This window comes from Notamacropus eugenii, chromosome 2 (assembly GCF_028372415.1).
Source record: "Notamacropus eugenii isolate mMacEug1 chromosome 2, mMacEug1.pri_v2, whole genome shotgun sequence".
Lineage (NCBI taxonomy): Eukaryota > Metazoa > Chordata > Mammalia > Diprotodontia > Macropodidae > Notamacropus > Notamacropus eugenii.
This window is the reverse complement of record NC_092873.1, coordinates 323835762-323858353: the sequence shown is the minus strand read 5'-3', so window position 1 is coordinate 323858353 and position 22592 is coordinate 323835762. Positions and strand designations below refer to the sequence as shown.

The following is a 22592-nucleotide window of genomic DNA, read 5'->3' as shown; positions in this document are numbered from 1 at the left end:
TTAGTAAAATGAAATATTCTCACACCAATCTTAACTTGACCTACTTCACATCCGTTTTCTTTCACTTTGGTTCTGACTTCTCTTTCAACTTGAATTCCTCTCCTTACTCTCTCCCTCATCAGCTAAGAACACTTAGTTTATCTTCTTTTCCCCCCCACCCCACCCTCACCTGTCCTCATCTGTCCTCCTCTTATAAGTACTTTCTTGATTTTTTAAGAGATGCCACAGTCTCACCTACACTAAAATACACTTTTGCTGACACAATTGTCTCTTCTCCATATCAAACTCTTGGCCAACCAATTCAACTATATGTTATCCTCTATATTTAAGACCCTTGACCTCTTATCCTATTACTGATCATGCTTTGCTAAGCCCCAACCCTGGATTACTCCCTTCTCTATTGCCTTTGCTCGTACTTCATGTGCTGTTGAATGAAGCTGGAGAAAATCACAAAGCATGCTTCCCTCACTCTCAAAAACAATAAATTAAAAATCCTCATTTATCTAAACACCCCTGCTCATTTCTGTCCTCCCTCCCCCAATTTTTGTTAAAAGCCTTGAAGAAGTTATTTATACTTAGAGTTTCTATTACCTCTTCTCACCTTTGTGAGCTGAAGTAACAACCTTTTCATTCAACTGAGACTGCTTTCTCCAAAGTCCCTTCTTATTTGCCAAATCTAATGGCCTTTTCTTGATCTTCATTCTTTTTTTTGACTTCTCTGAAACCTCTGACACTGTGAATCAATCTCTTCCCTGCCATACTTTCTTCTCTCCATGACACTGCTCTCCTGGTTCTCCTCCTCTCTGTCTGACTTTTTCTTAGTTTCCTTTGCTAAATCTTTTTATCCAAGTCATACCAGCCAACTACAGGCATCTGTCAAGGCTCTGTCCAGGGGTCTTCTTTTCTTCTCTCTCTATATTATCTTGTTCTTCTCAGCACTCATAGATTCAATTACCATCTCTATGCTGGTGATTCTCACATCTATTTATCTTGTCATTCTTCTCTCCTGACCTCCATTCTTGCATCTCTACTTCCTTTTTGGACATCTTGAATAGATATCCCTATAAAACATCTTAAACTCAAGATGTCCAAAACAGAAATCATGATCTTTTCCCTTAAGTTACCTCCTAACTTCCATATTACTGTCAATACTACACCACCAGCCTTTTGAGCATCCAGGCTCACAATAAGGTGACGTCTCAGACTTTTCACTTCACTTGTCCAACATGTCTAATCTGTTGTCAAGTCCTTCCCCAAATTTCTCATCTATGTTCCCCTTTCTCTCTCCACTCCAGCCTAGTCTTACACTGCGCTGCCAGTAATCTTAAAGCACAGGTCTTCACCCCCACCCCCACTCCCATGACTTCCTAGTACCTCCAAGCTCAATAACAATATCCTTAGTTTGGCTTTCAAAGCCCCTCCCAAGCTGGCCCCTTCTTACCACTTTCTTACCCTTTCCACACTCTACAATCCAGGGACTGGCTTTCTTGTTGTACTTTCGTAGGGCCCTCTATCTCTTCACTGACTGTCCCATGCCTGGAATACTTTTTCACCATCTCTGCCTCCTGGCTTCCTTCAAGACTCAGATTAAATCACACCTTCGGCAAGAGATTTCTCAACGTCCTCCAATGTTAGTGCCTTCCCTCTGAGATTATCTCCAATTTGCCCTATATGTATCATTTATATACCTAGTCATTTGCATGCTGTCTCCCCCTATAGAAATGTGAGTTTCTTTGGGGGGACAGGACTATTTCTGCCTTTCTTTGTATTCCTATTATTTATTACTGAGCCTAACACATAGTAGGCATTTAATAAATGCTTGTTGACCTGATTGATTGATTATCTTCTCTAACCACCATATCATATTGTTCTCCCACCTACTCTCATTTCTATGTCCTATAACGGTAATGGGAGAACTCCAAAATGTAATCTCATGCTGATTTCATGTAGCCCATTAGGTGAAATTGTTCTGTTCATGCTTGCTGTAGTCCAGAGAAAATAATTCTTATATGGTAGTAGACCGTTGTGGTTAAAGATTTCATGGGAGAGCCTTGCAAGATTCTTGGGAATATGAGAAATTGAAGACCAATGAATTCTTGTAACTGTTTAAATATTCAATATATTCTGAAACAGTCCAAATTAGCAAAAAAAGCAGTTTACCTCCATCCCATTTTGTTCTCATTCCCACATTCTCTCAATAGCTTTCTTTTCCTCTAAATACTCACAACAGCATCTCTAAAGTTTTGAAAAAATATCTGAAACTCAAAATAGAACTTATCATCTTTGCACCCCAATCCTCCTCCCCTCCAAACTTCCTTCCTTTTCTGGAGGCATCACTATCCTTTGCTCAATAAAGTCCCCCTTGCCTGGTTTCTCTTCCTCACACTTCATATCCAATTACAATTCCACAATGCTTTTCACTTCCTTCTCCTCTTCACTTACACTGTCACACCCCCCCCCCCCCCCCCCCCCCATGCGGCACACAGCTTCTTAGCTGCTGTTTCTGCTTCTAGGCCCTACTCTATTTAACTTATCCACATAACGGTGAAAATAATTTCTATAGACAAGTCTGATCATATTACTCTCAAAAACAACAACAAGAATAACAAAACTTATAATGATTCTCTTGCCACTATGTGTATAAAATACAGACTCCTCAGGCTGGCATTCGAGGCATCCCAGTTTACTTTTCCTGATGTATATGACATCACTCCCCTTCACATGCTGTGGGTTAAAAGCCCCTATGTATTTCTATAAGTGGTCTTCTGCACCTAGAATGAACTCCCTCCTCAGGTCCATCTGTCAGAATACTTACTTCTTAGTGGACTCTTCTAAGATCCCTTCTAATTAGTAGTGCTTTCTCATTTTTCTATCTGCCTCTTATCATGTTATGGATATCTTCCCAGGAGAATTAAGGTTCCTTGAGGGCCTTGTCTTTTGTCTTTCTGCGTGGTAGTGCCTAGCAACCGGTCTACACCTAATAAATGTTTGTGGAATAGAATCCCTCCTCCTCATCTCCCCAAATTTGCTCCTCTTCTTGACTTAACTTCTGTTAAGTTGTTCTGTTAATAGTTACCACTATTCTTCCACAAACGTATGCTCAAAACTGCAGTTAAAAGTTCTTTGATTCCTCCCTCTTCTTTCTGCCTCCTCTCCCCTTCAATACTTTCCTCCAGAAATATGGCAGTGGTCTATTAATTGATCTCTTTGTTCTAATCTATCCTTAATCAAACTCTACCAGTTTAACTTTCCCAATATACATGATGATCATGAGACTCCACTGCTCAATAAGGATCAATGGCTTCTTACTGCCTACTGGACAAAGTAGAAACTCTTTGGCCTGAGATTCATGGCTCCACAATTCAGTTTTAATCTACCTTCCTATTTTATTTCACAACTTACAGCTTCATCTAACTCTGCACCAAAGTAAAAATGGAATTTGACAAATTCCATAAATATGTCCCATACCTTATCATCTCCAGTCTACTGTTCTTTATGCCAGGAATTCCCTCTTTGCATGTCTGTTAAATTCCTATCCATTCTTCAAGACTGAGTTTAAACATAATTTTTCTCATGAAGCTTTCCTGATAATTATAGTTAGAAATGATTTTTCTCCCTTTGTGGAACTCTCATAGTACTAATGGCACTTAATTGTTTCTCTCATGCATGTTAGTTAAGTGCTTTGCAAAACTGGAGGTGCTCTGTAAAGGCGAGCTATTATCACTCTCATCAGACTATACTTGGTATCACGGTTAGTTGTGTATAGCTTAATTTTACCAGTAGATTGTAAATTCCCTGAGGGCAGGGACTATATCTTTTATATCTTTCTCAGTTATTAGAATAGTTCTGCTCAATGAATGTGTGCTGAGTGGTTCGGTTTTTAGTTTAACATGTGAGTGAATCAAGCATCTTATGTTTCTCTAAGAAAAATAAAAATACATTGCCTTTTGTTTCTGACCCTTGATTTTTTTAAACCTCTTTGGGTCAGTGAACCTTGATAGAAAACATGTCTTCCACCTGTGTCCTAGAATACATCTACTCCAACCTGCTTTTAATTCATCTTCTTAAACTCTTTCATTGATTCCTTTCCAAATCCTCAACTAAGGTTCTTCATGTGACATTTTACATCAACAACCTTCACAAAGGTTAATAAAAATATCCCCATGATTTGATCCTCAGTTGTTTTCTCCAGTACTTCTTTATAATTTTTGATATTATTGTTCCACACTTTTCTTACCGAGAAAAACGAAATATCTGACTTCATGTAATTACTGTCTTATGCTTTTTCTCTTGTAGTTGTTTATATTTCTTCACTTTTATTTCCAATGACAGGAAACATCTCATTTTTTTTTTGCTTGCATTACTCCTGTATTTTAGCTTCCATTCCCATCACATTTTCGTCTTGCAGTCTCTAATACTAGAATCATCCCTATAACCAAACATTCTCTAGTCTAGCCAGTAGCTTAATCCTGCAGCACAGAAATGGCATACATCTCTCTTAATCCCTACTGACATTTCATTGTGTTGAATCTGCTTCACAACTTTCTTGGTCTTTTCCTCTGTGAGCAGTTCCCCCTCCAGTCTAGTTTAGAGGAGTAATCAATAATAACTAACAATTCAAATGAAGCTGCACTTTCTATTTCTAGGTGATGACAGGAAGTGGTATTGATGGTTCGGCAGAAATAGACTATTGGGAAAAGTCCTCTTGTTGTTCAGTCTTTTTAGTTGTGTCCAACTCTTCGTGACCGTATTTGGAGTTTTCTTGGCAAAGATACTAGAGTGGCTTGTCATTTCCTTCCCTAGCTCATTTTACAGATGAGGAGTTAAGGCAAACAAAGTTAAGTGACTTGTCTAGGGTCACACAGTTAGTAAATGTTTGAGGCTGGATTTAAACTTAGGAAAGATGAATCTTCCTGACTCCAGATCTGGCACTTGATCCACTGTGCATCTACTTGCACCAGGGAAATTCTTACAATATGTCGAACCCAGGACAATTAAAACAGGCTAAGTTTTTGCCTTTAAATGATATTTGATGTTGAAGGAATTTCACTCATAATCTTTTGGCATTTTGTGACGATAACCTCCAATCAAGATATTTTATTTTTTCATTAGGAAGAGAGGAAATACAATCAGGATAAAAGATTTACTGAAATAGCAAGCATGGCTACCACTCCAACTCAGAAGTCTCAGGGTCCTATGCCTCCAAGTCCGCCTGCCAATGCCCTGAAGTAATACTTTCCTATCCCATGCTCTCATTTCTTTGACTAGCACAATGTGGCTTACCTGTGGCTGTCAGTAGCAACGAACAGTCCTGGCCATTCAGGTACTCCATGGCAGTGACTTTTGTGTAGCGAGGATTTCCATTGTGGAAGTAGTCCAACTTCTCCCCTTTTTCCCAGTCCCAAAAACTTAGGGAGTATAAGGATAACATAACAAAATGAAAGTGAGAACTGCATCTATTTTATTGGCAGTGCAAAGAAATCTCTATTAAATCAGTATCTTCTCAATTACAAAGGTTTATATTTATTACAAATTAAACTTGTTTTTCTCCTTGGGGCATCTGAATGTTTATTTTTTGAAATTAATGACTTTCCATAACATCTCTTGCTTTTGCAGAGGAAGTAATAAGATTAAATCCCCATTACAAGTTGTTCTGTTACAAATCTAGTTTTGATGAGACTATTATATGTACAGTAAAACCGGGAAACCACTTTATCTTATATACAGTATAAAAGTAGCACATCTCAAAAACTTAACATCTGATTTACTGTCCATTAACCTATAGTTACTACTTTGGGGCTTCACCCCTCTATAATTCAACAGTAGTCAAGAGAAATAGAGAGGATGCTTTCAACCCTCAAGAGATTGAAAAAGGAGTGAAGGACATCTTGTCTGTTTCTAAGAACTCCCTGTTTGGAACAAAATAGGAGAACCCCACATTCAGAGATGTGGGTTAAGTACACAAAATTTTGGCATCTTTCAAATGTAAAGTTAAACCATGTGGAAGTTAATATTTAGTTAATACTTAATGAACTCAGAAAAGTAGTTACCATGACCCTTACCAAATGCTGTCTTTATCAGCTACAGCTATGCAAGGAGTGAAGGGGTGGAATTTGACCACTGAGGGAACACCAGGGTTCCTATTGAGGAAGATCTGATCATCCAGTCTTGTAATACCTACAAAAAGATATGGAAAAGAAAGTTCCTGGTAACTAATCTGAATTTCCATGCTTATACCAAGAGACTGAGTATAGTACCTTTATGCTCTTACATGAATGAAAACTAGACACATCTGAGTTTCTGCCAGCATGACTGTATATAATATTGCCCTTATTTTTCACCAGCTGTGAAGCTTCTTAGACTACAGATTTTAGGAACCATGTCTTCTATTTCTTCATATAGGAAATATCCTCTGGAAAACGCCACAACATGCTCCCTTGGTACTGTTATATCCCATCTTCTTGGGTGCGCTCCATGCACTATCATCCCCATTCTCGAATTGATCTTCAATTTCTCACTGACTTTTGGCTGTTTTCCTGATGCCTATAAATGTGTCTATATTTTCCCCAACCTCAAAAAACCTCACTTAATCCAAACATCCCAGTTAGCCCTCTATTTTTCCTCCCGTTCTTGTCTAAACTCTTTGAGAACACCGCCTATACTGAGCACTTCCACCTCCTTTCTTCTCATCAGTGGACTCTATGGCCAAAGCTAAGGGCCTCTGCTCAATCCTTCTCAATGCCTTCCCAGTCACCCTGAGCTCTGTGAGGCTTCTTCCTCTTGTGACACTGTTCTCTCCTGGTTTGTCTCCTACCTGTCTGGACACTTGGGAGTCCCCTTTAGTGGGATGTTCTCTCACCTCATCTCACCCTGGTTTCCTTCCAGGCAGATGAAATAACTACTTCTGGTTGTGCCTCCCCTCCCTCCTTCCCCCATGGCAGTCCCCTGAGATTATCTTCCATTTGCATTGTATATATTTTTTGCATGTTGTCTCCCTTAGAGTCTCATTAGAATGTGAGCTCCTTGGGGGCAGGAAGGGTTTTTTTTGTTTTTTGTTTTGTCCATTCTTTATATCCTTTAGCTCAGGGCCTGGCACACAGTAAGCAATCAATAAATGTTTATTATTTTAAAATGGTCTGGAGATGGGATTAAAATTGTATAACAAAGAAAAATATCTAGACCCTAAGGAGGAGGGACTTAGATTGCTTCTTAGATAAATAGGGAATGGCTGAGCAAAACATGGTATAAGAATGTAATGGAATATTATTGTGCCATAAGAAATAATGAAAGTGATGACATCCATGAATCCTATATAGTATGAAGTGATACAGAAAGAAGTGAGAACCAGGAAAATAATTTTATAAGGATAGCAAGGTCTCAAAGAAAAACAACTTTTAAAGACTAAGAACTCTGATCAATGCAACGACCAACTATGTCTTGATAGGACCTGTGATTAATATGTTACCTCCTTCTTAAAAGAGAAGTGATGGACACAAGAGACATAAAATTTTGGATCTGGCTACCATGTGGATTTGTTGTGGGTGAGTATGCTGCTAGGTTTCCCCCTACTCACTTCTGTGAATTTTTAATTAGGTGGAAGGACTGAGGAGAGAGGGGAAGTTAGCAATAGTTATGCAGAAGAAGAAGAAGAGAAGGAGGAGGCAGGGGAGGACGGACATTATAACAGTGAAAAACATACAGATGAAAACAAAGAAGTTCAGAAAGAAGAACAGATGAGCAGGACAGTTTTGAAAGTAAAATGTAGATTATGTGTGCGTGTTTATATGTATTTCGTAAAAAGCAAGTAATATGCATGATTTTATACAGAATCCTCTTTTGTTTCTGCTATTTTGTTTGCTATTTGTTTCTGTTTTAAAATTTTTTTTTGATGTCTAAGTTCATAATAAAAAAAAGTCCTGAAACATTGGAATTAGAAAGAACTCAAAATTACTTTTTAGAAATACAATGGTTATGGCATAAGATGATAATTTTCAAAAAAGGGTTGAATGCCTTCTGGGAATAGAAAGCCAAAGTGGTATTAACAATGAAATGGCCAAATATACTCTGCCGTGCACTAAGAAATACACACACACACACACACACACACACACACACACACACACACACACACACACCTTTTTCTATAGGCTGGTATCCTCATAGTATTTATAAGTGCCCTTTCTTAAAAGTACTTGAAAAAATCTGACTGTTGTTCATCCTTCATACTCAAAGAGGCCCGAGGACATCATCATGTTGGGGTCAAGGTACACAGTATTTATAAGTATTCATTCTTGAAAGTACTTTGGCTAGATAAAGGGTTAAATGTATTAAATCATTTTGTTACCATTTTTTTTTTTTAGGCATCTCACTTCTTCAAAAATAGGACATATCGATTTATGAACATCCATCCTAGTCTCAATTCATCCTTATGACAAGGATTTAAATTGGTCAAACGAAGGATGACCAGGTTGTAATGCAATTACATTAGCTAAACAGTATAGCTTTTGTGTGTTCTTCATTTTCACTTTAACATTTTGGTGGTAGAACTCAGGGTATAGTTTTGATCCAAAGAAGTTAAGGTAAAGGTGATACTTCAGTTTCTCAAATTAAGAAATCATATGAACATTATGGATGCTAGCACAAAAGATTCAATGCCATTGAGGTTGTAGCTCAAGGATGGACCAAGGGGAAGGGAAAAGGAGTGTGGAGTGGAAAACAGAAAATGGAGAAAATCAAGCGTGCGGGGAGAGGACTCTCAACGAGTGAGGCTGCTCCATTTGCGGATGACAGAGTTTACTAACTTGGTTAATCTGGTTCAAAGTGTTAAACTTTGTTGGTTTTCAAATAAAGGCAATACTGAACCCAAACTCTGAATATGATAAATAATTGAAAGAGGGCATGATTTAAAATTAGCTTTCAGTCATTCTCAGTTTTAAGTACACATGTGTTATTTTGACATCTTGCAATCTCTCATTTGCTTATTTTTATAGCAGTTCAACAGTCCTCCTGACAAACACATCTCATCCTATTTTACTAAGTTTGAGAAAGTGAATCTAAATCTGGTCTACACAAAGATGGCCTATTCTGTTTGCAAAATACCAGCTTTGCTTTCCTGAACACCCAGACCTGATTTTACTATTTAATTCTGACCTGAAACAGTATAGTAGAAATTCTCTTTTAATGCCATGAGCCTAGATAGCCTCTGGCTATTAAGTGTCTGAGGAAGACTCAGCAATAGATTGTCTTGAGCAATAGGTTAACCAATTCATTTGAGAAATCCAAACTGAAAGGCTGAAGTCTTAAAGAATTTCCATTCTCTAAGGAAAACAATTTCTGAATATGACATTTCAGGGAAGTAAGGTGTTGAGTACTGGTTTCAAAGAATGATCTAGTTCTACTTTACCTGAGAGGATATGGAAAGGCTTTCTGGGGGAGGTGGTACTTGAGTTGAGACTTGAAGGAAAGATTTTAATAGGTGAGGATGGAGAGTATATTCAAAGCAGGAGGGGATGAGCTTGTAAGTAAAAGATGGCAGGATAAGACTGGCTAGTATCTAATTTGACTGGAATGCAGACTACATGAAGATGAATAAAGTAAAATAAGTCTAGAAAAGAAGGTTGGAGGCAGCTGATAGAGGAGACATCAATGGGGTAAAGGAGAAGGGGAGAAAAAGCATCTATATAATGCCCACTATGTGCCAGGCCCTGTGCTAAGTCCTTTTTACAAACATTATCTCATTTGACCCTCATAATAACTCTGCAAAGTAGATGCTCTCATTGTAACCACTTAATAGTTGAAGAAACTGAAGCAAACAGAGTTGAAGTGTCTTTCCCAGGGTCACACGGCTAGTAAGTGTCTGAGTTCAAATCTGAACTCAGAGCTTCCTGACTCTAGGTACAGCATTCTATCCATTGCACCACCAGCTGTCTCCAAGATGATAAATTTCCAAACATTTGTGAGCTTTACCTCTTTTGCTGACTGCAACCTCATAAAGACATGAGAAGTTATAAAGGACCAAGATTAGCTTTCAATAGTGCACTGAATATACCTGTTAATGAAACATGAGCCAGAGACATAATAAAAGGGAAAAAAACTCATAATTGTAAATGAGGCTATACATAAAAGTGTTTCAGAAATATCACTGGGCTTGAGAAGTAAACAATCATTTGTTATGCTCAGTGGAGCAAGGGTGTATACTAGAATCATTTAGATGTGTGGTGAATATTATGAGATCACATAATTCAGCTTAGCTAAATAACCTTGTTTGGACGGATGAATAATTGGAATGGCATTTGACAAAGGTCCCACTCTGACAGTACCCTTTAGCTCAGCTGAGAGTGACAAGAGTTTATCTTATTGAGCCCTTCTTACGGCTTTAAAAAAAATAACACATATTATTCACCAGAACCTTACGGGACAGGGAGAAAGGCCAAAGCAGTAAATCAATAAAATCTGTTAAGAGTTTCTAAATTATTGATTTTATGCTAGATCCTTTGGCTGCACTGGACCTATCATCTACAACTAGTATAGTTCCTGAAAGCTGTGGCTGGTGACTTGCAAATCCAAGGTCCTTAGAGTTTCTGCATTCACTTAAAATGGTGTAGTTGCATCATTTCCCCAAAGGGGAAAGCCCATTCTTAATTTGCTAGCTTACACTAAAAAAATAGCTACTTTTCTTTTGGTGCTTATTCTGACAAAACTGGGCTCTTTCATCACTAGATTTTACTGAGTGGTACACAGTAGATTTATTTTATTTCTATGCAACGGGCATTTCTGTCCTTGTGATAGCTATGGCTAACAAATCTGCAAACACACTATGGTCCAGGATCTTCAGGAATAATATAAGTATGATATAAGTCATTTGTTCTTCCCTCCATACTTATTTCTGATACTTACTTGATGAAAAGTTGTTTGGTGTAGTGTAGAGATTGCTATATTTGAAGTCAGAAAGGACTTAGATCCAAATTCTTCCACAAACAATGTTCTACCTGGGTGACCTTGAACAAGTCACTGGCTCTATGAGTTACAATTGACTTGTCTGGAATAAGGAGAAATGACATCTATACCAATAAACTCACAGGATTATTGTGAAGGTCAAGTGAGATAATGTAGGATGCATAGCATTTCGGTGAAGATCAAGGATGTAGTAACAGAGAGGATATTATTATCAAAGTATATACTGATTACTTAGGAGAAAACCAATGAAGAGTCTGGGAAATAGATCATAATCCTGGCATAGATGCAGTATGTAGTAATGATGGGGAATTTGAATTCTTCTGTTCTATGTCAGAGCTCTCTGAGAAAAGCAGCGTAGTTAATAATTTCTTCATTTGCCTCAATGACAAGTTTATTTTTCTAAAACTAGAATCAATGAGTTAGAGTCAATAAACATTTACTAGGTGCCAGATACCACACTAAGCTCGAGGGATACAAAGAAAGGTATAAGACAATCCCTGCCCTCAAGGAGGTCATAATCTAATGGAGGAAGACAACATGTAGAAAGAAGCTGAAAAGCTAGAGGCAGGGTAAGAGATGTGGTTGCCCAGCATGAGGGGAAGATGAAGCCCTGCAGCTAGGGTGGGAAATGATTTGAGTTGTGAGTTTCAGAGTAGATCACATCTTGTAGAATGTTGAGACTCTGGTGATCATACAAGCCAAGAAAGAAGCCAGGTGGGAAATGATGAGGTGAATTCCCTGGGTGCCTACTTCAAACTGGGGATCTAGAAACAGCACATATCTAACTGCCATCTTCTCCAATCAGAGGGGAGGGAGAAGCCCCCAGGGACAGGAGGTGTGAGTTTCAGAGCTGATTTCTTCTTGATGATGAGAAAACAATGAAGAAAATCGCCATTTAGGATAACTAACTAGGAATTACAAGCCGTTGAAATAGAAATGATGGGAACATTGGGAGAAATGATGAAAGAGGAAAGGAAAAACGGTCATAACCTGACATGCATGCTAGATTTTGGAAAAGTAGAGTTTATGGTTACACAGAGAAAGGATAAATAAAATCCTATCGGCTCAAAAAGCCTAGAAAGCTTTACAAAATGAAATTCTGAAGACACAAAGAAAAGCAATTCCAATGAGAAAGGTATAGTTTTGTCTAAAAGGATTGTTGTGAATATGTATAGAACTCAACAACCAATTTAGACTTAAAAGATATATATTATTGTAATATAGTACTAAACATAGTAACTGTTTCAATTTTCAAAATAAGGAAGAGAATAGATATTGCTAATGAAAGGCTGATGATTTCGATGTGGATTCCTGGTGAAATTTAAACTATATTGTTAAAGAGATGAGTTGGACTAAATGACCTTCAAACTTCCAAATTCTGTGTTTACTGCTTCCAGAATAGGAAGCAAGGATCACCAAGAGCCCAGCATAGACTTACAAATAAGTCATACCAGAGTAATTTCATTTTCCTTTTTCCATAGGGTTACTAGATTGATAGAACAATGGTGTAGTACTAGGAGATTATCTAGATTTTTAGGGAAGTATTTATCGATCTTTCACATTATCCCTGAAATCAAGATAAAGGGATGAGGGAAACAATAGAACTGATTGAATAGCTGGGCACAAAAAATAATTAATTGTTCAATGTCAACTTGCAAAGGAGCCTCTAGGGCAGGGGTGGGGAACCTGTGGCGTTGAGACTGCATGGGGTCCTCTAGGTCTTCAAGTGCTGCCTTTTGACTGAATCCAAACTTCACAGGGCAAAACCCCTTAATAAAAGAATTTGTACTCAGTCAAATGGCTGCACCCAAGGACCTAGAAGGCCACATGTGGCCTTGAGGCCTTAGGTTTACCTACCCTTGCTCTAGTAGATTGACTCAGGGATCTGCACTAGGTCCTGTGCAGTTTAACATACTGATCAATAACTGAGTAAGGCAATAAATGTGTCATGCTTATTGAATAAACAAGGTGAAATAAAGCTACAAGGGATAACATGTTAGATGATAGATTTAGGATTGTAAAGTGCTTAGCACAGTGCTTGGCACATAGTAAGCAGTATACAAATGTTAGCTAGTATTTCAAAAGATCTCAACTGGATGGAACACTGGACTGAACTCAAGAAGAATAACTGGAAGAAACATAAAGTCTTACACCTTGATTCCAAAGCCCAATTTTCCGAATGTAAGATATGGAAGGTGTAGTTAGAGAGGCGTTTGTATGAAAAAGATCTAATGATTCAAAAAAACAAAGAGAAAAAGGACCCAGATGTACAAAAATATGTATATCTATTTTTTTTTGTAATGGCAAAGACATGGAAACTATAAGGCCATCAATTACAGAATGACAGAACAAGTTATGGTATATGAATGGAGTAGCATTGTGATGTAAGCATGGAGAAAATCTGGCAAGAGGGAAGGGAAAGGAAAAGGACAGGAGAGATAAGGAGACAGAGAGGTCATGTTAAATATCTTGAAATACATGAACGACCATAATGTGGACAAGAGATTAGACTAGTTTTGCTAGACCCTGCAGGACAAATTTAGGAATAAATTGTTGGGAGTTTTAAAGGAGATTTAGAAATGCTCTAAATTAACACTGATTAGAGAAAGGCAAATTAAAACAACTTTAAAACAATCTATCAGACTGGCTAACATGACAAAAAAGGAAAACAACAAAGGCACGAGAAGATGTGGAAAAATAGGGACACTAATGCACAGTTGGTGGAGTTGTGAACTGGTTCAAGCATTCTGGAGAACAATTTGGAACTATGCCCAAAGGACAATGAAAATGTGCATAAAATACCCTTTAACCCAGCAATATCACTACTAGGACTGTATCCTAAAGAGGTCAAAGAAAAGGGAAAAGGACTTATAGGTATAAAAATATTTACAGAAGCTCTTTCTGTGGTGGCAAAGAATTGGAAACTGGGGGGATGCCCATCAATTGAGGAATGGTTGAACAAGATGTAGTATATGATTGTGATGAAATATTACGGTGTTATAAGAAATGGCAAGGGGTATGGTTTCACAAAAACCTGGGAAGACTTATATGAACTTATGAACAGTGAAGTAAGCAGAATCAGGACATCATTATACACAGTAATAACAATATTGTAATGATGACCAACTGTGAAAGACTTAACTACTCTAATACAAAGATTCTATAGGAATCATGATGAAAAGGTCAATGTGAGTTAGCAGTGTGATGTGCCAGCTAATAAAGCTAATGTGATTGAAGGCTGCTTTAAGAGGCCTTGATTCTTATATAGAGAAATGATAGACAGTTCCACTTTGATTTGCTCACATCAGACATCATCCATAATATTATGTTAAGTTCTAGGCCCCGTGGTATTAAGCACATTGACAAGTTGGAGAGTATCCAGAATAAGAAAGGTCCTTATGCCCAAGATTGGTTGAAGGGATTGGACATTTTTAGTCTGGAGAAGAGGAGTCTCAGGATGAGACAAGATTGCAGTATTCAAGTATTGGAATGACTGTCATATGGAGGAGAGATCAATCATGTTTTATTTGGTCCCAGAAGGCAGAAGCAACAGGAATGGGTAGAATTGAAGAGGCAAATTTGGATTAGATTTCAAGATAAAAAGATTCTTAAAAATCAGAACCGTCCAAAAGTGATGTGGGTTCCCTTGAGATCACTTATATGTCATCTGATAGCAGGGATTCCTTTTAAGACTTCACTCCTGGCTCCTCTTGTGCTGTTAGGATGTCCAGAAACCAAGCCCTGAAAGACTGAACACTTTTGTCTCCGGATAAACTGCCTGATTGGTGGTGATCTCAGGCACTAAAAAAGGACATCTAGGTCATCAGATTTTTTTTTTTTTAACCAAAAGTAGATTTAGGAAAAACTTCTAAATTAATCACAGCTATCCAAAAAAGAGAATGGACTGTTTCAGAGGCAAGGAGTTCCCCCTCCCTGATGATTTTCAAGCAGATACTGGATGGATAATTATTGGTTATTTTATAGGGGCAATTCTTTTCCAGGTATTGGCTGGTCTAAGTGACCTCATATTCATCGAGTTAGGGGATCTGCAAAGCAGATAGACAAATTTCCATAACACTAAACTGTTAGCGATATCTTTCAGGGATTCTTTGTACTTTTGTTCCTGCCCATTCTGGACTATGAAAAGTGTAGGCTACCATATAGTGTAAGGGAAAAGTGCCCAACTGTCCTCAGTGATCCATCTCCTCTGCTTCAAGCAATGATGCCTTATCATAGCATGGAAGTGTTCGTGGTTTCTCAAAGACTATGTCAATAGAGAGTGAGATCTGGCAGATTCTACCAAGCTCATGGTGCTTCAAATAAGGGTCCTGTGACTGAATGCTTATCTGTTTCATAGAGATCAACCTGGCTAAATCTTCAGGAACTCAATAGCAGGTAAGTTGCATGGTGATGAAGTTCTTGTCAAAGCAAATCATGAAGATCATCTATGAAAGCACAGAGGGGTTGTGATCTGCATTAGTCAAAGGAAGCATCCAGACTGAAGAAGTAAAAAAAAAATTAATGGGTAGCTTTCTTTAACAGAAAAAATGTCTCCTTTCCACTCCCTAATTCTGAAAGTAGAAAAGAAGCCAGATAAACCTAGCATTTCAGGCAACGTACGTGTGGAGGCCTCACTTACCCTTCTGGATGATCTGCTGTGCTTGCTTTCTCACACGCGTGTTTCGTAGAAATCGCCACTCCCGCTCTTTCCGGATTTGGCTCTCCAGGTCATGTTCTTCTGGGATCTTTGAACAACAACAACAACAAAAGAGGAAATCAGGCTCAATGGCCTGAAGGAAGATTTGGAAAAAAGTCTTCTTCCTTCATGCTTTCCTTACATGCTAAAACAAATGACAGAGTTAGTCTGGAGAAAAATGGCATTTTGGTCTTTTGATGTGTAAACCCAGATGGCCAGACCAAGAAGCATTTAGAAGGCTTCACGTTTCTGAGTCCTGTGATTAAGTAGTCAATAGCTGGAGAGCCATTATATTGCAATCCAAAGTGGAGAAGGAGGAAAGTATATGTGTGAACAGCTTGACAGGGTGCCTGAGGCAGGGCCTATGTGATGAGTGGAGGCAGTGGGAAGTGTGCTGGACTCTGTACTGGGAGGATTGAGTTGAAATTCTAGACTTGACTCTTAATTTTCTGTATAACGCTGAGCAAGTCATTTCACTTCCTGTTTAAGAATTGTCTCAATCAGGGATCAAAATATTTGTACTATTTGTTTTCCATGGTAAGCATTTTATAAAGCCTAAAGTGCTATACAAATGTGAGTTGTCATCAACATCGTTATTAATTCTTCTCATTTTTTTTGAGGGGGTTCTGATAGAAATGTCCAAGGAGAAGTCATTGCTTTTATTATTTTGCTATTATTTTTTTATATTTGATTTTTGGGGGAGACTGTTGTACCCATGGAAATAATACCTACTTTTGAAATTGAGGGAGTACCAGGGCATCTAGGTGGCACAGTGGATAGAATGCCAGGCCTGGTGTCAAGGAAGCTCATCTTTTGAGTTCAAATCTGACCTCAGACATTTAATAGCTGGGTGACCCTGGGTACCTGGGCAAGTCACTTAACCAATTTTGTTTCAGTTTCCTCATCTATAAATTGAGCTGGAGAAGAAAATGGCAATCCACTCTAGAATCTTTGGCAAGAAAACCCCAAATGGGTCACAAAAAGTCATACATGACTGAAAGACAACAATAATAACTAGGACATACAGATTTCTTTTTGTAGGTTCCCTGAAAGGCTCTTTGGGACCAACTCTAGTAACAGATAGGACATCAATGATGACATGTGATCCAGCTCCTACATGACTTTAATCTTGTCCAGTAGGTCTTCATAGTTTGAGAACTTTTCCTTCCATGCTGTTTGGAGATTATATGTATTCAGCATGGTGATATTTATAAAAAATGTTTTTTAGATTTTGTGGCCCATATTATATTTGTGATAAACTTGATAATGGTCTGGTGCTAGTACAGTTTATTTGCTAAACTCTTAAGGATACTTAGGGGTTTGTATTTGTAGTTCAAGGACTTGTTATCTATTAGCTTATAAAGGACAGGAAGCTGGAGCATAACTCCAGCCACCAGATTGCGTCTTTCTAAGTTTTGCTAAATGCTAAATTTTTGTAACTTGCACTTACTGCAGTTTCTACCATTTTACTGTATAATCTCTATCAGTGATGATAAGTGATGGTGTAGAGTGGGTGAGACAGGAGATGAGTGGTACAGGTAGTGGAAGGGTACAAAGTGGGGAGGAATGAAAAGTTGAGAGCAAATCAGGAGGTATCCTTCATTTCTCTCTTCTTCAGGTTATCACCTTTGCTACTGGTTTTATCTCTTCTCAGTTTTTTCTTTTCATGTATTTCACTTCCCCAAATTTCAAACTGGATTCAAAAAGGCACTCCCCTTCTATTAGACATAAGGGAGATTATCCCCAGGAAAGTTATCAAGGACACCTCTAAATATCAAGCCAGCTCATCATCTATTTTCTTGTTTTCCCCCTAAACCAAAGTTTTCTGGTACAGAGTGAAGTAAGCATGCTAGCCATCTCCTGATAGAGAAGTGACAGATACAAGGTGCAAAATGAGGCATACATATTTTGTTTGACAATGTATATTTTTTACAAAGGGGTTCCCCCTGCCACTGGGGGTGGAAGAGGTGGAGAGAGAAAAATGAATGTTTATTAAGTAAAAAATATTAACTAATTTTTAAAAACCACCCTACTTCTCTAAACATATAAGAATTAATCTGATATATATATACCAGCTCTAAGCGTTCTGCCTAAATTCCCTTGATTAGCATGCAGGGGTTGCAGAACTGTTCTGTGCTATCACATCAGAGTTTCTATGCATTCCAACTAAGGCACAGCCAAACAGTATTCAAACTTTTGAACAAGGTTCTGAGAGTTAGTGGTAATGTTGTGGAATCAATAGACTGATAGAGGTAGCCTCTGGGGTTTGACAATCACACCTACAAAGCATTTTTATAATAAATTATTTGGGTCCTTAGCAAAAGTGGAGAGGTACAAGGCTAAGAATGATGGGTATATCTTTTATATCTATCTCTTCATACAATGGTGCTAAATTACATACATACATATGTGCCAAGTGGAGGAATGGATATATGAGAAATGAAAATATAAGATATTAGGAAGGAGAGCTTAAAATTGTACTTGTCTGAATGCAAGTCACTCCCCAACTGATAAATGGTCAAAGGATATGAACAGGCAGTTTTCAGAGGAAGAAATTAAAGCTATCTATAATCATATGAAAAAATGTTCTAAATTACTACTGATTAGAGAGAGGCAAATCAAAACAACTCTGAGGTACCACATCATACCTATCAGATTGGCAAACATGACAGAACAGGAAGATGATAAATGTTGGAAAGGTTGTGGGAGAGTTGGAACACTAATTCATTGTTGGTGAAGATGTAAGCTGATCCAACCATTTTGGAGAGCAATTTGGAACTATGCCCAAAGGGCTACAGAAATGTGCATAACCTTTAAGCCAGCAATATCACTTCTAGGACTGTATCCCAAAGAGATCAAAACGGGAAAGAGTCCCACATGTACAAAAATATTTATAGCAGCTCTCTTTGTGGTGGTCAAAAACTGGAAATCAAGGGGATACCCATCAATTGGGGAATGGCTGAACAAGTTATGGTATATGAATGTAATGGAATACTATTGTGCTATAAGAAATGATGAACAGGAAGACTTCAGAGAGATTTGAAAAGACTTCTATAAACTGATGCTGAGTGAAAGGAGCAGAACCAGGAGAACTTTGTACACAGAAACAACCACAGTGTGTGAGGAATTTTTCTGGTAGACTTAGTCCTTCACAGCAATGCAAGGACTTAAAAAATTCCCAATGGACTCTTGAGGCAAAATGCCTTCCACATTCAGAGAAAGAATTATGGAACTGGATCACAGAATGAAGCAGACCATTTTCTCTTGTGTTATATTTTGTTTTTTCAAGGTTTTTCTGATTCATTATAGTTCTTCTATGCAACATGACTAAGGTGAAAATGTATTTAATAAGAATGTATGCGTAGAACCCATATAAGATTGCACACCATCTCAAGGAGGGAGGGGGAAGGAGAAGAAGGGAGGGAGGAAAAGATCTAAGATATGGAAGTGATTGTAGAAAACTGAAAAAAATAAATTAATTATAAAAAATAAAATTGTACTTGTCTACTTTATATGCCAAAGAAACCAGAGTTATCAAGTTTAGAGAAAATAAGACAATAGTAATTTTCAAAAGTTCACTGTGGTACAATAATAGAAAACTATCGTTTTCCTTTTCTCTATATTACATCAAGAAGTCTTGGGTTAGATACTCATAAACTAAAACTGTCTATAAAAATGTTATTGAACTTGAGTTCAAAGCCTCTATGAACATTGGTTTTTATCTGTAAAATGGGGATAATAAAATCTATAGTAGGTACCATATCCCAGCATTGGTACAAGGCTGAAATGAACTAATATATATAAAAGGCATTGGAAATCTTTAAGTGCTTACATAAATGTCAATTATTGTCAACAACAACAATAAGGATGCTGGAAATGGATATTTCTGTTGATACAAAGGTTAGTAAACTATTATTTGCAAAATGCTCTAAGAAGCCCTATATGCTATTCAAACTTAGTTCTAGGTTATTTGGAATAAGGTCAGTGTTGTCTCCTTACTACAGATCCAACCCATGGGTGATTAAGCTCTTCTCTACAAGAAAAATATAGCTTGAGATAGGAGGTTCAAAACTACTTTCTTTTTGTTTTGGCTTTTTTTTTTTTTAGCTTTTATTTAGTATTTTATTTTCCCTCAGTTACTTGTAAAAACTATTTTTAACATTTTTTTTAAAGTTTTGAGTTCCAAATTCTTTCTCCCTTTCCTTCCCTATCCTGTTTCCTCAAGTAGGCAAGCAATTCAATATAGGTTATACAGGTGCAGTCATACAAAACATATCCATAACAGTCAAGTTGTGAAAGAAAACATAGACAAAAAAAAAACCCTCAAGAAAAATAAAGTAAAAAAAAAGTATATTTCAGTCACCATCAGTTCTTTGTCTGGGGATGGATAGCGTTTTTCATCATAAGTCCTTCAGAGTTGTCTTGGATCATTGCATTGCTGAGAATAGCTAATTCATTCACAACTGATCATCTTTGCAGTTACTTTGTATACAGCATATTTCATTTTGTATGAGCCTATGCAAGTCTTTTCAGGTTTTTGTGAGAGTGTCCTACTCATCATTTCTTAGAATACAATAGCATTCCATCATAATCACATACCACAACTTGTTCAGCCATTCCCTAATTGATGGTCTTCCCCTCAATTTCTAACTCTTTACCCACAGAAAAGAGATGCTATAAATATTTTTGTATAGGTAGGTCCTTTTCCTTTTTATCTTTTATCTCTTTTGAGGTACAAACAGAACTAGTAGTGGTATTGTTAGGTCAAAGGGTACGTATGGTCTTATTGCCCTTTGGGCAGAGTTCCAAATTGCTCTACAATGCATTAAAGCCTCATTTTCCCCACATTCTCTCCAAAATTTGTCATTTACTTTTTCTGTCCTACTAGCCCAATCTAATATGGATGAGGTAGTACTTTGGAATTGTTTTAATTTGCATTTCTCCAATCAATAGTGAGTTAGAGCATTTTTTCATACGGCTATGGATAGCTTTGATTACTTCATCTGAAAACTGATCATATTGTTGAATCTCTTCCAATTTATCAATTGTGGAATGGTTCTTATTTTTATATATCTAACTCAGTTCTCTATACGATCAAGAAATGAGACCTTCATCAGAGAAATTTACTTCAGAATTATTTTTAGTTAGTTTTGCTGACTATTTCCCTCCATCCTATTCCTTCTCTCCATGTTTATTCTATTCTCTTTCCTTTCACCCTGTCCCCCCTCAAAAGCGTTTTGCTTTTGATCATCTCCTCTTTTCTCTTATCCCTTTCCCCTCTTAGTTTCCTGTAGCGTAAGATAGATTTCTCTACTCAATTGAGTGTGTATATTATTCCCTCTTTGAGCCAATTCTAATGAGAGTAAGGTTCACTCACTCCCCTTACCTTCTCCCTCTTCCCCTCCACTGTAAAAACATTTTCTTGTCTCTAATATGAGAGATAATTTACCCCATCCCACTTTTCCCTTTCCTTTTCTCCCAGTATCTTTCTCTCTCACCCCTTAATTTTATTTTTAACATATCATTCTTTCATATTCAACTCACACCTGTGCCCTCTGTTTATATATACTCCTTCTAATTATCCTAATAATGAGAAAGATCTTATGAGTTACAAATATCATCTTCCCAAGTAGGAATGTAAACAGTTTAAAATCAAGTCCTGAAAGTCAAATTTTCTATTCAGCTCTGCTTTTTCATCAAGACTGTTAGAAAATCCTCTATCTTGCTGACTGTCCATTTTTTTCTCCTGAAGAATTCTACTTAGTTTTGCTGGGTAGGTGATTCTTGGTTTTAATTTTAGCTCCTTTCCCCTCCAGAACATCAGATTCCAAGCCCTCTAATCCTTTAATGTAGAAGCTGCTAAATCTTGTGCTATCCTGACTGTGGCTCCACAATATTTGAATTGTTTCTTTCTGACTGCATGCAATATTTTCTCCTTGACATGGGAACTCTGGAATTTGGCTCTGATATTCCTGGCAGTTTTCATTTTGGGATCTCTTGCAGGAGGTGATAGGCAGATTCTTTCAATTTCTATTTTACTCTCTGTTTGTAAAATATCAAGATAGTTTTTCTTGGTGATTTCTTGAAATATAATGTCCAGGTTTTGTTTTTTTTTTTTATCATGGCTTTCAAGAAGTCCAATAATTTTTAAATTCTCTCTCCTGGATCTATTTTCCAGGTCAGTTGTTTTTCCAATAAGATATTTCACAATGTCTTCTATTTTTTCATTCTTTTTGTTTTGTTTGTTTCTTGATTTCTCATAAAGTCATTAGCTTCCATTTGCTCCATTCTAATTTTTAAGGAATTATTTTCTTCAGTGAGCTTTTGGACCTCCTTTTCTAAATTTTGATTTTTAAGGAATTCTTCTCTTCAGTGGCTTTTTGGACCTCTTTTACCATTTGGCATAGTCTGTTTCTGAAGGTGTTATTTTCTTCAATATGTTTCTGTGTGTGTCTTCTTTACCAAGCTGTTAAATCATTTTTCATGATTTTCTTGCATCACTCTTATTTCTCTTCCCAATTTTTCCTCTGTTTCTTACTTGATTTTTGAAATTTTTTTTGAGCTCTTCAATGGCCTGAGACCAATTTATATTTTTCTTGGAGGCTTTGCACGTAGGAGCTTTGACTTTGTTGTCTTCTTCTGAGTATGTGTTGTGATCCTCCTTGTCATCACCTAGTTGGAGTTTTTTCCTGTGGTTTGCTCATTTTCCCAGCCTATTAGTTGACTTTTAACTCTTTATTAAATTATCTAGGGTGGAAGGTACACTGTCTCAAGCTTCAAGGGTTTTGTGCAGCTGTTTTGAGAGATACTTCTACTGATCTGTAAGTTTTCAGTTCTTCCAAAGTGGTATGATCTAAGGAGAGGTGTTTACTCCTCTCCTGGCTTGTGCTCTGGTCTGAGAGAGACCACAAGTACCCTTTTCTGCCCTGGAACTGTGAGG

At 37.4% G+C, this 22592-nt stretch overlaps 1 protein-coding gene across 10 annotated transcripts in view; it reads right to left on the bottom strand.

Moving 5' to 3' along the window:
- RPTOR (regulatory associated protein of MTOR complex 1) overlaps positions 1 to 22592 on the bottom strand; it is a 503724-nt gene that overhangs the window by 41748 nt on the left and 439384 nt on the right. For all 10 annotated transcript variants that reach the window (XM_072645257.1, XM_072645259.1, XM_072645258.1 and 7 more), the window contains 3 exons: positions 15596 to 15701; positions 6063 to 6177; positions 5284 to 5408 (listed from right to left, as the gene is read on the bottom strand). In XM_072645257.1, coding sequence (XP_072501358.1) covers positions 5284 to 5408; positions 6063 to 6177; positions 15596 to 15701 — 346 coding nt within the window. The remainder of the gene's footprint in view (positions 1 to 5283; positions 5409 to 6062; positions 6178 to 15595; positions 15702 to 22592) is intronic.